Source organism: Oncorhynchus masou, chromosome 15 (assembly GCF_036934945.1).
Source record: "Oncorhynchus masou masou isolate Uvic2021 chromosome 15, UVic_Omas_1.1, whole genome shotgun sequence".
NCBI classification, from domain to species: Eukaryota; Metazoa; Chordata; class Actinopteri; order Salmoniformes; family Salmonidae; genus Oncorhynchus; species Oncorhynchus masou.
Window position 1 is genome coordinate 55,356,394 of NC_088226.1, and position 18,329 is coordinate 55,374,722.

Below are 18,329 nucleotides of genomic sequence, written 5' to 3' on the forward strand. Positions count from 1 at the left end.
TCAAGTAAGACACATCTCAACATCAACTGTTCAAAGGAGACTGTGTGAATCAGGCCTTCATGGTTTATTTGCTGCGAAGAAACCACTACTAAAGGACTTGCTTTGGCTAAGAAACACAGGCAATGGGCATTAGACCGGTGGAATCTGTCCTTTGGTCTGATTAATCCAAATTTGAGATGTTTGGCTCCCACCGCCATTTCTTTGTGACACGGAGAGTAGGTGAACGGATGATCTCCGCATGTGTGGTTCCCACCGTGAAGCATGGAGAAGGTGTGATGGTGTGGGGCTGCTTTGCTGGTGACAATTTATTTAGAATTTAAGGCACACTTAACCAGCATGGCTACCGCCGCATTCTGCAGTGAAATGCCATCCCATCCGGTTTGTGCTCTTTATTTTACCCTTATTTTACCAGGTAAGTTGACTGAGAACACATTCTCATTTACAGCAACGACCTGGGGAATAGTTACAGGGTAGAGGAGAGGGGATGAATGAGCAAATTGTAAGCTGGGGATGATTAAGTGACCGAGATAGTTTGAGGGCCAGATTGGACATTTTCCAGGACACCCGGTTTAACACCCCTACTCTTACGATATGTGCCATGAGATTTTTAGTGACCACAGATAGTCAGGACACCCGTTTAACGTCCCACCCAAAAGACTGCACCCTACACAGGGCAATGTCCCCAATCACTGCCCTGGGGCATTGGGATATTTGTTTATTTTTTACCAGAGGAAGGGTGCCTCCTACTGGCCCTCAGCAGCATCTGGTCTCCCATCCAGGGACCAACCCTTTAGAAGCAAGCCAGCAGTGGGATGCAGGGTGGTATGTGGGATTATAATTTGTTTTTCAACACAATAATGACCCAACACACCTCCAGGCTGTGTAAGGGCTATTTGACCAAGAAGGAGAGTGATGATTGAGTGCTGCATTCGATGACCTGACCTCCACAATCACCCAACCTCAACCCAATTGAGATGGTTTGCAGCCAACAAGTGCTCAGCATATTTGGGAACTCCTTCAAGATTGTTGGAAAAGCATTCCAGGTGAAGCAGGTTGAGAGAATGCTAAGAGTGTGCAAAGCTGTCATCAAGGCAAGGGTGGCTACTTTTAGAAATATCAAATATATTTTGATTTGTTAACACTTTTTTACTCCATGTGTTATTTCATAGTTTTGATGTCCTCACTATTATTCAACAATGCAGAAAATAGTCAAACAAAAAGCCCTTGCATGAGTAGGTGTCCAAACTTTTGACTGGTACTATGTGTGTGTGTGTGCCTGTACGCGCATACATAAATACATACATACATACATACATACATACATACATACATACATACATACATACATACATGCATACATACATACATACATACAGTGCCTTGCGAAAGTATTCGGCTCCCTTGAACTTTGCGACCGTTTGCCACATTTCAGGCTTCAAACATAAAGATATAAAACTATTTTTTTGTGAAGAATCAACAACAAGTGGGACACAATCATGAAGTGGAACGACATTTATTGGATATTTCAAACTTTTTTAACAAATCAAAAACTGAAAAATTGGGCGTGCAAAATTATTCAGCCCCCTTAAGTTAATACTTTGTAGCGCCACCTTTTGCTGCGATTACAGCTGTAAGTCGCTTGGGGTATGTCTCTATCAGTTTTGCACATCGAGAGACTGAAAAGTTTTCCCATTCCTCCTTGCAAAACAGCTCGAGCTCAGTGAGGTTGGATGGAGAGCATTTGTGAACAGCAGTTTTCAGTTCTTTCCACAGATTCTCGATTGGATTCAGGTCTGGACTTTGACTTGGCCATTCTAACACCTGGATATGTTTATTTTTGAACCATTCCATTGTAGATTTTGCTTTATGTTTTGGATCATTGTCTTGTTGGAAGACAAATCTCCATCCCAGTCTCAGGTCTTTTGCAGACTCCATCAGGTTTTCTTCCAGAATGGTCCTGTATTTGGCTCTATCCATCTTCCCATCAATTTTAACCATCTTCCCTGTCCCTGCTGAAGAAAAGCAGGCCCAAACCATGATGCTGCCACCACCATGTTTGACAGTGGGGATGGTGTGTTCAGGGTTATGGGCTGTGTTGCTTTTACACCAAACATAACGTTTTGCATTGTTGCAAAAAGTTCAATTTTGGTTTCATCTGACCAGAGCACCTTCTTCCACATGTTTGGTGTGTCTCCCAGGTGGCTTGTGGCAAACTTTAAACGACACTTTTTATGGATCTCCTTTAAGAAATGGCTTTCTTCTTGCCACTCTTCCATAAAGGCCAGATTTGTGCAATATACGACTGATTGTTGTCCTATGGACAGAGTCTCCCACCTCAGCTGTAGATCTCTGCGGTTCATCCAGAGTGATCATGGGCCTCTTGGCTGCATCTCTGATCAGTCTTCTCCTTCTATGAGCTGAAAGTTTAGAGGGACGGCCAGGTCTTGGTAGATTTGCAGTGGTCTGATACGCCTTCCATTTCAATATTATTGCTTGCACAGTGCTCCTTGGGATGTTTAAAGCTTGGGAAATCTTTTTGTATCCAAATCCGGCTTTAAACTTCTTCACAACAGTATCTCGGACCTGCCTGGTGTGTTCCTTGTTCTTCATGATGCTCTCTGCGCTTTTAACGGACCTCTAAGACTATCACAGTGCAGGTGCATTTATACGGAGACTTGATTACACACAGGTGGATTGTATTCATCATCATTAGTCATTTAGGTCAACATTGGATCATTCAGAGAGAGAGTTTGCTGCACTGAAAGTAAAGGGGCTGAATAATTTTGCACGCCCAATTTTTCAGTTTTTGATTTGTTAAAAAAGTTTGAAATATCCAATAAATGTCGTTCCACTTCATGATTGTGTCCCACTTGTTGTTGATTCTTCACAAAAAAATACAGTTTTATATCTTTATGTTTGAAGCCTGAAATGTGGTAAAAGGTCGCAAAGTTCAAGGGGGCCGAATACTTTCGCAAGGCACTGTACATACATACATGCATGCATACATACATCACATCACAACACACACACACACACACACAAAGATGAGAGGCCTGTAATTTTCATCGTAGGTACACTTCAACTATGACAGACAAAATTCGAAGAAAAAAATCTAGAAAATCAGATTGTAGGATTTTTTATGAATTTATTTGCAAATTATGGTGGAAAATAAGTATTTGGTCAATAACAAAAGTTTATCTCAATACTTTGTTATATACCCTTTGTTGGCAATGACAGAGGTCAAACGTTTTCTGTAAGTCTTCACAAGGTTTTCACACACTGTTGCTGGTATTTTGGCCCATTCCTCCATGCAGATCTCCTCTAGAGCAGTGATGTTTTGGGGCTGTTTGCTGGGCAACACGGACTTTCAACTTCCTCCAAAGATTTTCTATGGGGTTGAGATCTGGAGACTGGCTAGGCCACTCCAGGACCTTTGAAATGCTTCTTAGGAAGCCACTCCTTCGTTCCCCTGGCGGTGTGTTTGGGATCATTGTCATGCTGAAAGACCCAGCCACGTTTTATCTTCAATGCCCTTGCTGATGGAAGGAGGTTTTCACTCAAAATCTCACGATACATGGCCCCATTCATTCTTTCCTTTACACAGATCAGTCATCCTTGTCCCTTTGCAGAAAAACAGCCCCAAAGCATGATGTTTCCACCCCCATGCTTCACAGTAGGTATGGTGTTCTTTGGATGCAACTCAGCATTCTTTGTCCTCCAAACACGACGAGTTGAGTTTTTACCAAAAATTTATATTTTGGTTTCATCTGACCATATGACATTGGGAGAATCTTCTTCCCGATCATCCAAATGCTCTCTAGCAAACGGGCCTGGACATGTACTGACTTAAGCAGGGGGACACGTCTGGCACTGCAGAATTTGAGTCCCTGGCGGCGTAGGGTTTTACTGATGGTAGGCTTTGTTACTTTGGTCCCAGCTCTCTGCAGGTCATTCACTAGGTCCCCCCGTGTGGTTCTGGGATTTTTGCTCACCATTCTTGTGATCATTTTGACCCCAAGGGGTGAGATCTTGCGTGGAGACCCAGATCGAGGGAGATTATCAATGGTCTTGTATGTCTCCCATTTCCTAATAATTGCTCCCACAGTTGATTTCTTCAAACCAAGCTGCTTACCTATTGCAGATTCAGTCTTCCCAGCCTGGTGCAGGTCTACAATTTAGTTTCTGGTGTCCTTTGACCGCTCTTTGGTCTTGGCCATAGTGGAGTTTGGAGTGTGACTGTTTGAGGTTGTGGACAGGTGTCTTTTATACTGATAACAAGTTCAAACAGGTGCCATTAATACAGGTAACGAGTGGAGGACAAAGAAGAAGTCATCTTATAGAAGAAGTTACAGGTCTGTGAGAGCCAGAAATCTTGCTTGTTTGTAGGTGACCAAATACTTATTTTCCACCATAATTTGCAAATAAATTCATTAAAAATCCTACAATTTGTGGCTGACTAAATACTTTTTTGCCCTACTTTACATACATACATCACACACACACACATACATACATACATACATACATACATACATACATACATACATACATACATACATACATACAGTGCCTTTGGAAAGTATTCAGACCTTTTTTACTTTTTCCACATTTTGTTATGTTACAGCCTTATACTAAAATGTAGGCTGCCGGGGCGGCAGGGTAGCCTAGTGGTTAGAGCGTTGGACTTGTAACCGGAAGGTTAATTGGATATGATTTGGAAAGCCACACACCTGTCAATATTTACATTTACATTTAAGACATTTAGCAGACGCTCTTATCCAGAGCGACTTACAAGTTGGTATAAGGTCTTACAGTTGATAGTGCATGTCAGAGCAAAAACCAAGCCATGAGGTTGAGGCACACATCTGAGGAAGGGTACCAAGACATTTCTGCAGCATTTAAGGTCCCCAAGAACACAGTGGCCTCCATTATTCTTAAATGGACGATGTTTGGTACCACCAAGAATATTCCTAGAGCTGGCCGCCCTGCCAAACTGAGCAATCGGGGGAGAAGGGCCTTGGCCAGGGAGGTGATCAAGAACCCGATGGTCACTCTAACAGAGCTCCAGTTCCTCTGTGGAGATGGGAGAACCTTCCAGAAGGACAACCATCTCTGCAACGCTCCACCAATTAGACCTTTATTGTAGACTGGCCAGACAGAAGCCACTCCCCAGTAAAAGGCACATGACAACCTGCTTGGAGTTTGCCAAAAGGCACCTAAAGAACTCTCAGACCATGGACAACAAGATTCTCTGGTCTGATGAAACCAAGATGTAACTTTTTGGCCTAAATGACAAGTGACATGTCTGGAGGAATCTTGAAACCATCACTACGGTGAAGCATGGTGGTGGCAGAATCATGCAGTGGAGATGTTTTTCAGCGGCAAGGACTGGGAGACTAGTCAGGATCGAGGGAAAGCTTTAAAACAACCTAATTCGTCACTGCTGCCAACAGGAGGGCCTCTAAAAAAATGTAGGTTGATGACCGCACCATTGGCCACGCCCATGACCACATCCCCACCACCTATGCACCATTTTGATCCAGAAAAAAAACCTGTAGATGATACATCTTTGGGTTAGTGTGTCTCCGAATGTCTCCTAGATTGATGGGATGTGTTGTGTTCCACAATAAAAGTGATTCTCCCATAAACAGTGATGGATCCCTCCCCATATCCAGTGTGTTGTGCCCTGTGCCAACTGCCTGTGGGGTAACCTGGTACAAAGAGGACATTTTTTGAGACAAAAAGCCTGGTGTTAGAGCCATGGCCATGAGCTGCCTGAGCTTAGAGGGAGATGGATGGAGAGAGGGAGCAGGGTCAGAGTGAGATCGAGGGATGGCGAGAGGGAGCAGTGCAGGGTCAGAGGGGGATGGCGCGAGGGAATAGGGCAGGGTCAGAAGGGGAGTGAGTGAGTGAGTGAGTGAGTGAGTGAGTGAGGGGGCAGGGTCAGAAGAACTTCAGAAGGGTTGGTCTCACAGAGATGATGCAAAACACTGTCACTGGGATTGTGACAGCCATCAGTGTGTGGTTTCACTACTTTTGCGTGTTTGTGTTTATTTGTGTGTTTTGAGACTGACAGGCTCTCTGATCCATCCTATGAGTAAGATATGGACTTCCTGTGCCCCTCCAGTCCTAGCCAATGTGTTCTTGGGTTGGGCGATGTCAACCTTTGTCCTATCGTGATTATGTACTAGGCATGATTATGTACTAGGCATGGGGCGTATCCAGATTGTCATACCTTTAAACTAACCTTGTACCACCGTCGGATTTTGGCACTGAACACAATTGGCGCTATTTTCAAACCCCACTGAGCCTCTGTAATCCAAAGGTTAGCAATGCTAACCTGTACATGTAGAATCCCATAACGAATGCTAGCTAAATGCTAATGCATATATGTCTCTGACACAAACTATTTGCAGGACAGACATCCCGGCTCAAAGTTATACAAGTAGCTAAAAAACGCTATGATACTCAGTAGGGGATTATCTGCTGTTACCAAGAGAAGCTTGATTTTGAAAGAAGCTAACCAGCTAGATAACTACTACGTTTGCAAACCAAATACACAACTGCAGAGCATTTAGCACTAGAGGTGTAATGATTCAACAATCCGCACCGGTCCCGGAGTGCATCATCCAACATACCTCAAACCAATCCAAATGTAGCATGTATCGGTCAGAAAATGTATACGAACATTATGCGTCCTCTCTTTCAGTGTCGAACTGCATCTAACTGTCATTGATCTCATTTTGCATGTGTGTCGAACAACTCCAGGCAAATACCAGTAGCCTTCTCAAACTGCTCTCTAACCAACGCACGGTAGGTGTTCCTGATCTTTCACATCTGCGCAGCACCTTCAGCATTCAAATGCTAAAATGGCTTCCGTGATATTAGGCTTAATTATTTGAGCGACAACCTATGTAATTCGCTAGGTTATTGACATCTATGCGCTGTTGAAAATGGTGTTTTACCGGAATAAAAGTAAGCTACCGGTAACACAACTCTCATCTGGCTTACACTATATTTTTATTTTGATTGTTCAGGATCACAATCAGCAATAGTTTTGGTAGTTTTGCTTTAAATAATCAGTGTATATTGTCATTTTTAGATATACAGGGTTAAATTGATAATTTCATAACGAGCCATCACTTTTGTGAATCTCACGGCCGACATGAGAAGAGAAGATCTCTCTGTAAACTTCCAAACCATTTTATTTTGAGATGGTGTGAAGTCCAAGTTGTGCTATATAATCATTGGCTATGTCATAGCCAATTTGTAATTTTTTTAACCTTTATTTTACTAGGCAAGTCAGTTAAGAACAAATTCTTATTTACAATGACGGCCTAGGAACAGTGGGTTAACTGCCTGTTCAGGGGCAGAACGACAGATTTGTACCTTGTCAGCTCGGGGATTTAAACTTTCAACCTTCCGGTTACTAGTCCAACACTCTAACCACTAGGCTACCCTGCCACCCCTGATAAATTATAAATATTGACAGATTACTAACACTTAATCTGAAAAAAATACTAGTTAATTGGTGGGTGTTGGTGATTTCAGCACCAAAGTGGGGAGACGAACTGGCTACATTTTCCCACCCCAATCTGATAGTGGGGTGGTAGATGCAATTCGTTCTCTAATCAAACTGAATCGTACCAAAAAATTTCAAACTATACTGAACAAAAGTATGAACGCAACATGTACATAGTTGGTTACATGTTTCATGAGCTGAAATAAGAGATCCCAGAATCTTTCCATAGGTACAAAAAAAAAAAACTTTTGTGCCCAAATTTGTATACATCCCTGTTAGTGTCAAATGGTGTGAGTACTTTCTGAAGGCCATGTATGTACCTATAAAACATTGTGCTAAATGATGAATGCCCCTATTGCCCCCCCCCCCCCAAAAAAAAAACAAACAAGTTAATTAGAAGTGAAAGCGACAATTCATGACAAAAGACGTTGACAGCCCGGGCAGAGGTGGCGGAAATGATATTACTTTCTGGTGGAGGAGCAGGTTAGCGTGTCTCTCTGTGACGCACACATGATGGAGCAGTGACTGAAGGATGAGGAACAGGCTATCATGAGCTGGGTAGAAGCAGTCGGCCGTCTTCAGAAGTGCTTAATAATTGCTTTATTTGCCTCGTGAAATAATAGAACAATAAATAATATTGATTGTTCGATTTCTCATAAAGCGGGTGGAGAATAGCCTAGGCTTAAGCTATGAACTCATTCTTATTATTTTGAAATCCACAACAATTTTAGGACAACACTGTAGGCTAGAATATTTTGTAAATAAGCTACTGTTCATAGTTACGTATATGTTTTGTCTTTAAGTTTTTCTGATAGGTCTAGGAGGATGGGTTTTTGGCCATTTTGTTTTCAACCTCGCATGGAAGGATTTTCCCAGCCTGCATGGATCATTTCTTTCTTAATAAGCTTCAACTGTCATTAGATTTTTCTATAGGCTAATGATATTATTTTTCTCATTAATCCTTTGACTACCTTACATTTTTAGGATATTCAAATAACTGTTTTAAATGAATTTGTTGACCAGAATAACACAGGGCTGTATGGGGGGCCAGGTCATCTTTCTAGCACTGTCACTCCTCACACTGTCTGAGCCTGCAGTGTGTTAATTTCACAACCCAGCCACACCTACTAATACTTCAACTACAGTGTGAACCATAAGCTAACAAATCATGTTATGTGAACACCTAAAACCATAATCGGATGGTGCAGCTCTGTTAGCCAGCAGAAGGAGGGTGGGATGGACAGAGAGAGAGATGGGATTAGTCTATCACAGTCTGGTATGACGTACACTTTTTCAACCTTCTCTGTTTTCCATCCCTCTCTCTCCTCCTTTCTCCTCTTTTTGTCATTCAGTTTCAGAACAGCCATGCTGTAAGGCCCTGTATGACTTTGACCCGGAGAATGAGGGAGAGCTGGGCTTCAAGGAGGGCGATATCATCACCCTGACCAATCAGATCGATGAGAACTGGTACGAAGGCATGCTGCACGGCCAATCAGGATTTTTCCCTCTCAACTACGTGGAGATTGTCGTCCCGCTGACAAACTAAAGAGTGCCTTAAGAGTACGTGAGAGAGGGAATGAGGAGCCAGTTGAATCTGTGGGAAAGGTCCTAGAGTCTTTGTCCTCATCTTCACCATCATCACAGACGTACCTGTACTCTTTGGCACGGTTTCATCTTCACATTTGAAGGAGGAAAATGATGGCTTCTCACATTCCAGTTCAAATAAAAAGAGATTTGAATATGATCCCCTTGCCCTACAAGCAAATACGGAAGACCGACATTCGGACACAGACATGAAGAACCTGACTCAACCAGACTAACATTTTAAGGTAACTTTTTCTGTCAACCACAGATATCTCTACAGAAAATAGAAGTTTCAAATTAAATGTATCAAAATTTAAATGGTAACAATTTATTATTGAATGTAAAGTTACGTACCTGTAAGCAGCAGAAGACATTAACATCTGCAGTTAGCTGGTTCTGACTGTAAACTATACCACTTGTAAAGCCTTGTCTTTTTATTTTTCGTAGTTTCAAAACAAAAAATGTATTTCACACATCCCGCATTTCTCCAAGTCCCACATTTTAGTATGGACTCTGCTGAATATTCACCTTATTTACAAGGCAAGTATGTCGGACACTGCAACTGCACAGCCTTGCAAATAGTGGCTTTTGACTGGACTACATCTCTTGAAGCCCCCTGCTGGCCAGGCTAACACAACCATCCTCCTCAGTAAACAACTACAGCAATGCCTTGTACTAATGATCCATTTACAGTCAGTTGATTTACAAAACGATGTACCTTCTGTATGCCTGAGCCACAGGAGAGCATGAAGGGCCTCAGATATGGTTTAGTTTTTCTATGGTCTGCATTTGATTTGTTTTGGTCTAAGCCTCATTTATTGTTTTTTTTTAATGTACAGCTAAACGGTTCAATTGCACCTTGGTCCTCCAATGAGATTGTTGATGTATGTGTGAGGGACTGTGTAAGTAATGTGTAGTTGGAGGCCTCTACTGAAAGGATGTTCAAACCCAGACTGTCAGAGACTGAAGCCCCTGAGGAGAAAACTGTTTGATTTTGGGTCTAGTTAACATTTATAAGAAAACATTTTCCCCAGGGGCTACTGGACATTTCATGACATTAGCAACATTCGGGGCCTGTGTGTTTTTAGTTTTCCTGTCTGTCCATCTGTTCAATAGAGAAAACACAGCTAAAAATGCCAAATAGAATAGAGTACATGGTGTGTGAACCATATGTGATCTGGTGAGGTGGGGGTTTTAGGTGTGTCATCATAGTGCCTGTCTGTTCAGCTTGTCCTTAGAACCTCAGCTTGTACATCCATAGACAACAACGCTGCTGGCAGTGTCTCCGTCTGTCTCCCACATAGTGCACATAAATGTGGGACTCTATTCAGATGCGTGTGTGAGACTGTGAAGTTCTTTAGGATCAGGAAATCTCATTCATTCACGTCTGTATTAAGTATTATTTACTTCTTCGTTGGTTATCACACTTCTCCCCGGGTCTCGTAGGAGGAGGGGTTGGTGTGTGCTGCTGGACAGGACTGCGTACGGTGTCAAATATAGTAAATACTGAATGAGGAAATGACTGGGAAACTGAAGGGGAAAAAATGGTTATTTTATTTGTGATGATGGTTCTGTTAGGAAAAGCCCCTGCTACCAAGATGCATACTGTCAGAGCTTAAAGACCCTCCATGATTGATATTTGTGGATATGATTGAGTCACACATGCTGCAGTGCACTTTTTCATTCACATATTTCTCTCCCCTCGGTGTTGAGGTCCAGGCTAACTTTAGCTACTATTCTCTCTTCCAGCCTGCTCCCTCCATCCACCACCCTCCTCTGTCTCTCACATCACCTCCTCTCTGGTGTTAGAGCTCTCCCATACGTTTACAGGCCTGGGTTCTGTTCATTTCAATGACAGAGTGCAGTGGTGGACTGATACAGAGCAACCTGGTGCTGACTGGATCACACACCAATAAGAGTCCAAAACAAACAAACATAATTTATAGTTAGGGGTGCTTCAGTGCCTTTGGGAAAGAAATTAGGAAAAGACTACAACCAACCAAAATAACCAAGCTACTTACTATGGTCATGAATTTCTGTAGTAAGGGTTCTGTTCATTTCCAGCCTTGGCACTTTGCTGTGTACACTTGCTTTTGTGACACACTACACTTTTTAAAAAGGGTAATTTCTGTCTAATCCGTTGGAGAACCAGAATTATCACTTGAACTAAAAAAGATAATTCTGGCACTCAATGGTATTACTTTTTTTACATAAAACATTCACAAAAAAATGTTTTAAATTAATCTTTGCATGTAGGTCTACCGAATACCTTGTAAATGTATGTATTTTACTTTGTTTTCTTTTTACTTTTGGTATGTCAAATTTAACTGCAATATATTGTCATGTATTATAAAAACATATTTGTACTTGCTTTTTCTTGTTTTCTGCCTTCTACCGTCTTTGAATAAATAAATGTCACCCAAGCATTTTTGTACTGTGTATGGACTGTTTTTGAAAATATTGTTTTGATCATAAGTGTAAATAAACTATTACTGCTTAATTGCCAAAATGTTAATGCATGTGAGGAGGTGGAATCTACACTAATGATAATTTTTTTGTGTGTTTTTGATGGAAATGTTCAGTAGCTTGGTGGGACAAAAGGTGGCAGTGTAGTTCTTTCCAAAGCACCATCAACACTAACAGTGAGCAGACAGTGAAATACAATGTTTTATCAAATAGAAAGTTAAAATATGCAATATATTGTCTCGTGTATATATTGCATATTTTAACATTGTATTTTATTACAAATATTGTGCTAGATCAGGATTTTACTTTTGATGATATTCTATGATTGTAAATGGTGTGCAATTAATTCTGTCTATAGCTAGGTTTCCATTCAATTGGCGTCAGATTTTCATGCAAATATTTTAAAATCCGCATAAACCTTACCGTGAAATGCTTACTTACAAGCCCTTAACTAACAATACAGTTCAATAAATAGTTCAATAAATATTTACTAAATGAACTAAAGAAAAAAATCAAATCAATCAAAAAGTAACAAATATACATAACAATAACGAGGCTATATATACAGAGGGTACCGGTACCGAGTCAATGTGCGGGGGTACAGGTTAGTCGAGGTCATTTGTAAAGTGACTATGCACAGATAATAAACAGCAAGTAGCAGCAGTGTAAAAACACTGGTGTCGTCAGCAAACGTAATGATGGTGTTGTTGTCGAGCTTGGCCACGCAGTAGTGGGTGAACAGGTAGTACAGGGGGTCAATGTAAATAGTCCGGGTGGCCATTTGATTAGTTGTTCAGCAGTCTTAGACACTCTGGTACTGCTTGCCGTGCAGTAGCAGAGAGAACAGTCTATGACATGGGTGACTGGAGTCTGGCCATTTTTTGGGCCATCCTCTTAATTGCACACCATTTCCTCTGACACCACTAGTATATAGGTCCTGGATGTCAGGAAGCTTGGCCCCAGTGATGGTAGCATGTATAGCCCAGTACCTCTGTCGCGCCTTACGTCATGCTATACCAGGCGGTGATGCAACCGGTCAGGATGTGCTCGGTGGTGCAGCTTTAGAACTTTTTGAGGATCTGGGGACCTATGCCAAATCTTTTCAGTCTCTTGAGGGAGAAAAGGTGTTGTCAAGCCTTCTTCACGACTATCTTGGTGTGTTTGGACCATGATAGTTTGTTGGTGATGGGGACACCAAGGAACTTGAAACTCTCGACCCACTCCACTTCAGTCCTGTCGATGTTAATGAGGGCCTGTTCGGCCCTCCTTTTCCTATAGTCCACAATCAGCTCCTTTGTCTTGCTCACATTGAGAGAGAGATTGTTGTCCTGGCACCACACTGCCAGTTCTCTGACCTCCTCCATATAGGCTGTCTCATCATTGTCGGTGATCAGGCCTACCACTGTTTAGTCGTCAGCAACCTTAATGATGGTGTTGGAGTCGTGCTTGGCCACGCAGTCGTGGATGATCAGGGAGTACAGGAGGGGACTAAGCACGCACCCCTGAGGGGCCCCAGTGTCAAGGATCGGCGTGGCAGATATGTTGTTGTACCCTTACCACCTGGGGGTGGCCCGTCAGGAAGTCCAGGACCCAGTTGCAGAGGGAGGTGTTTAGTCCCAGGGTCCTTAGCTTAGTGATAACCTTTGTGGGCGGGCACTATGATGTTGACCGCTGAGCTGTAGTCAGTGAACCGCATTCTCACATAGGTGTTCCTTTTGTCTAGGTGAGAAAGATAGTTCGTCTGAGGGCATAGTGGGATTTCTTATAAGCGTCCGGATTAGTGTCCCACTCCTTGTGGATGTTGCCTGTACTCCATGGCTTCTGGAAGGGAAATGTACGTACGGTCACTGTGGGGACGACGTAGTCGATGCACTTATTGATGAAGCCGGTGACTGAGGTGGTATACTCCTCAATGCCATTGGATGAATCCCAGAACATATTCCAATCTGTGCTAGCAAAACAGTCCTGTAGCGTAGCATCCGCATCATCTGACCACTTCCGCATTGAAGGAGTCACTGGTACTTTCTGCTTTAGTTTTTGCTTGTAAGCAGGAATCAGGAGGATAGAATTATGGTCAGATTTGCCAAATCGAGGGAAAGGGAGAGTTTTGTATGCGTCTCTGTGTGTGGAGTAGAGGTGGTCTAGTTTTTTTCCCTCTGGTTGTACATGTGACATGCTTGTAGAAATGAGGTAAAACTGATTTAGGTTTGCCTGCATTAAAGTCTCCGGCCACTAGGAGCGCCGCTTCTGGATGAGCATTTTCTTGTTTGCTTATGGTCTTATACAGCTCTTTGAGTGCGGTCTTAGTGCCAGCATCGGTTTTTGGTGGTAAATAGACGGCTATGAATAATATAGATGAGAACTCTATTGGTAGATAGTGTGGTCTACAGCTTATCGTGAGGTATTCTACCTCAAGCGAAGCAAAAACTCGAGACTTCTTTAATATTAGACATCGCGCACCAGCAGATATTGACAAATAGACACACACCCCCGCCCCTCATCTTACCAGACGTAGCTGCTCTGTCCTGCCGAAACACGGAGAAACCAGCCAGCTCTATATTATGCGTGTCGTCGATCAGCCAAGTCTTGGTGAAACATAATATATTACTGTTTTTAATGTCCCATTGGTAGGATAGTCTTAATCATAGATTGTCCCATTTGTTTTCCAATGATTGCACATTGCCTTTTGCACACAATGTATATAGACTCTCTTTTTTTCTGTGTTATTGAGTTGTTAATTGTTTACTCCATGTGTAACTCTGTGTTGTCTGTTCACACTGCTATGCTTTATCTTGGCAAGGTCGCAGTTGCAAATGAGAACTTGTTCTCAACTAGCCTAACTGGTTAAATAAAGGTGAAATAAAAAAATTGGCCAATAATACAGGCAGTGGTGGTTTACTCACTCGGAGCAGCAACGAGAACTGCCCCTCCCTACCTTCAGACTATGCTCAAATCCTACATCCCAACCCGAGCACTCTGTTCCGCCACCTCTGGTCTCTTGGCCCTTGCACCCCTACAGGAGGGCAACTCCCGCTCAGCCCAGTCAAAGCTCTTCTCTGTCCTGGCTCCCCAATGGTGGAACAAGCTTCCCCCTATAATTAAGACAGCGCAGACCCTGCCCATTTTCCGAAAACGTCTGAAACCCTGAAGAGTATCTTAAATAACTCTCAAAAAAGGTTGTGGAAATCGCACTGTAATTTCCTGGTTGCTAAAATTCTACACCGTTCACTCGATTTCAGTTTGTGAGAAAACAAGCACTGAATAGTGTAGGGAATCATTGTACCATCTAAGTTTTTGAGAAATATCTTTTCAACAACAAAAGATATTGGTTTTATCAGCTGGTGGACCCATAGCTGTGGGAAGTAGAGTAGGGATGCTGAGGTAGGCTGTGCTGGTAGGCTAGTCTACATTATTATGGATAAGAGCAAAAATATTTATATTTGTCAAAAGGCAATCAAGCATTGCTCATTGTGTCACCAGAATAAGACCCTCAATATTTATTGGAAAGGAGCAGAAAGCTCATCACCTTGCACTGTCAACAGCCTGTGAAGTTCATCATCATTTATTTAATCTGTAGCCTAATAAACTGCATAGTTTCCAGAGTTGTAGTGGGAAGGCCACACACCATATCATCGCGTGACTCCAAGTTGACTTCGATGTGATGGTCATTACATCAATATTTGCGTATTGAGTCGTTTCCATTTCTCGCATAATCAACTTTACCAACACAAAAAGATCCCGCCATGTAAAACGAACAAATTATTTGTCTGCATTTATTAAATTGTACTCAAACTTCCTGTTTCCATCACAGCTGTAGTGATTTTTGTTCATATGACTTCACTAGCATAAAACTGTAGATGGAAACATGGTTAATGACTGCAAAAAAAACAAGAATCTACTACTATTACAGAAACACAGAAGTAGTTCCACTATGTGTTTTTAATCTAATTGTATTGGTAACATACACACTGGTAACATACACATATTTAGCAGATGAAGCAAAATGCTTGTGATGCAAAGTTGCTTAGGAGCTTGAAGCAGAGCTGCCATGTCAGTGTGCCATCCTGTTCTGTGTATTTAGCAGGTTCAAGGCATTGTTCTCATATCAGTACTTCCACATGTCACAGACCACAGTTTCGATAAATATATCACAGGTAATAGAGAAGAGGAAGACCCTTATTTCCATGTCGACTTCTGTAACAACAGTCTGATGCCAAGCACTGGCAGCAGACGCTAGGGAACACATTCACAGCACACAAAGCATCACGTTATACTGTACAAACATTGTCAGTTATACAGACCTCACAGTCAGAAAAGGCCATGGAGACCAGTACACTCACCCTCCGGACTCTGGAGTCACCATCTCCTCCTTCAGGCCAGTGCATATTCAGCTTACAGTATGCCTGAGGCCATGGCAGCAGTTGTAAGACCACAGACAAAGGACAGAAATGACAACCTATTATCTGTGTAGACCCTATTCCCTACAAAAGTAGTGCACTATAGTATGGGGAATAGGGTGTCATTTTGAGATTTTCATTTGAGATCAATGCATTATACACAAATTGTTTCTCTTCCACCTTAGTGTGTGTTGATGACTTGGTTGTAGATGAGCTCCAGGATCTGAGAGTAGGTCTGGTCTTTGGGTGTGTGGCCTCTCAGAGAGCCCTGGGGGACAGAGAGGGGGAGCGAAACCAAACAAGTGAGGAGGAAATCTCTGAGGGACAATTCCTAACTGGAGATAACATGCATGACTCGAACTTCACGCAAATGTATCGATGTCAATGAGAGATGTGAGATAATTTGGGTATCATGCGCAGATCACAAGTTAGCATCCGGCCCTAAGTGATTAACATGGTGTGGAATCTATGCTACTCATGTTACATAGCAGTTTCCTGTTGTAAATGGCTTATGTTTCACAGACCTTGATTTTGTCATGATGGTATCAGGACACCAGAACTGATGGAACTGTACCAGGTCAGGAGCTGCCCTGTAGAAGTCCACCAGCAGCATCTGTGGAACAATAATTGAATACAGTAAGAAGAACACAATTACAAAATGGCCAATGGTCTACAATTTTAATGAATTTGCATAGGTATGGTTACTATGATGATAACTAAGTTTACAGACAATACCATCTCATCTCATACATAGGTCCCCACCACCACCACCACCACCACAGGGATGCCATGGTCATTGGGCATTTGCTGTGGATGGTAGAATAGTGATAAGTTGGTGTTATAGATGTTTACCTGACAGACCTCGCATGAACAGATTCTGGCAGATCTGAAAGGTCATTGATTGTTTTTCACACAAACATCTGTATCATACTGTGGACTTGGCGTGTGCTGTTCCATGTCCTGATATTATCAGTGTTACTCTGGCTTACCTCTTCCTCAACAGCAAAGGCCCAATCTCTATCTGCGACAGGGAAATGCTCTTAAACTGCAAGCAAAAGGGCACAACAACAGAGGTCATACATGTTGAAGATCATTACTGTAATGCCAGAGCCTGGGGAATGCAATGTCATACTTCTGACATTGCTCACTGTCTCTGCTTTTAAAGGAAATACTCACGTTGTGTGTTAGTGTCCTATCGTCCTCCGAGGTAGCCCACCACCTCACTGGTGGTCAGGTGACAGTGGAAATCCTGAGGACACACGATCATACATCTGTCATTTTCCCCCACTACAACGGACTCAAACTGTAGTTTTACATTTCTTATCTTACTACCACTGTATGACTTACCATGAGAAGCATCATGTTGCTGCATACAGCACATTGAAAGGCTGGAATCTCTTGATGGCTGAGAAAGCTGATAATCCCACCAACGTGTGTGGACCCCTGTTGATATACAGTATGTGTTTAATTGTTGACGCTTACTTATATGCATTATATGCATTATTGAGACAGGCTGGGATAAGCACAAATATACCACCCAGCAGATCTTCCCATCGTTAAACAGGTCGCCTAAAAACTTTTTACCCGAGGGAGGGAGGGAAGGATGCAACTTTAGGCTGGTGCTGGCGACATTATGTAGTGAGGTCCATACAGAAGTGGTTTGTCGAGATCGATGTGAAAGAACTTGACTGGCCTGCACAGAGCCCTGCCTCAACCCCATCGAACACCTTTGGGATGAATTGGAAAGCCGACAGCGAGCCAGGCCTAAACGCCAGGCCCTGACCTCACTAATGATCATGTGGCTGAATAGAAGCAAGTCCACACAGCAATGTTCCAATATTTGGTGGAAAGCCTTCCCAGAAGAGTGGAGGCTGTTATAGCAGCAAAAGGGGACCAACTCCATATTAATGGCCATGATTTTCGATTGAAAAGTTTGATGAGCATGTATCCACATACTTTTGGCCATATAGTGTATTTGTGTATGGACATGTATTATGATAATCAGTTACAGGTGCAGTACCAGGTAGTAAATGGACAGCACTCCATCCCTAGGCTCTACCAGGCTGTCCTTCAGCAGCACTCTCAGGGTAATGCCTCTCCTCCTCAGCAGGGAACCACAACCCGAGAGGGTTCTCGGGTCTGACTATGCTCCTCCTCTTCCTCTCCTCCCTCCCCCATGACCTGTGGAGACAAGGGTGGCTCAGAGTCTGTGAACACAGACACACTCACATATTTTAAGCATTTTGCATTTGTAAGCCATTCAATAGAAATGTGATCTCTTAGAGCCAAAGATTGCCATTCATCCACAAAAAGAAGTCCAACAAATGATTCCCTCTGAATTTGTTATAGGGGTCATGAAA

At 42.6% G+C, this 18,329-nt stretch overlaps 1 protein-coding gene across 1 annotated transcript in view; it reads left to right on the forward strand.

Moving 5' to 3' along the window:
* The window catches only part of LOC135556483 (endophilin-A2-like), a 31,157-nt gene extending 19,623 nt beyond the window's left edge, over positions 1-11,534 (forward strand). The window contains exon 9 of the mRNA XM_064989722.1: positions 8,875-11,534. Coding sequence (XP_064845794.1) covers positions 8,875-9,068 — 194 coding nt within the window. The 3' untranslated portion in view covers positions 9,069-11,534. The remainder of the gene's footprint in view (positions 1-8,874) is intronic.
* The last annotated feature ends 6,795 nt before the right edge of the window (positions 11,535-18,329 follow it).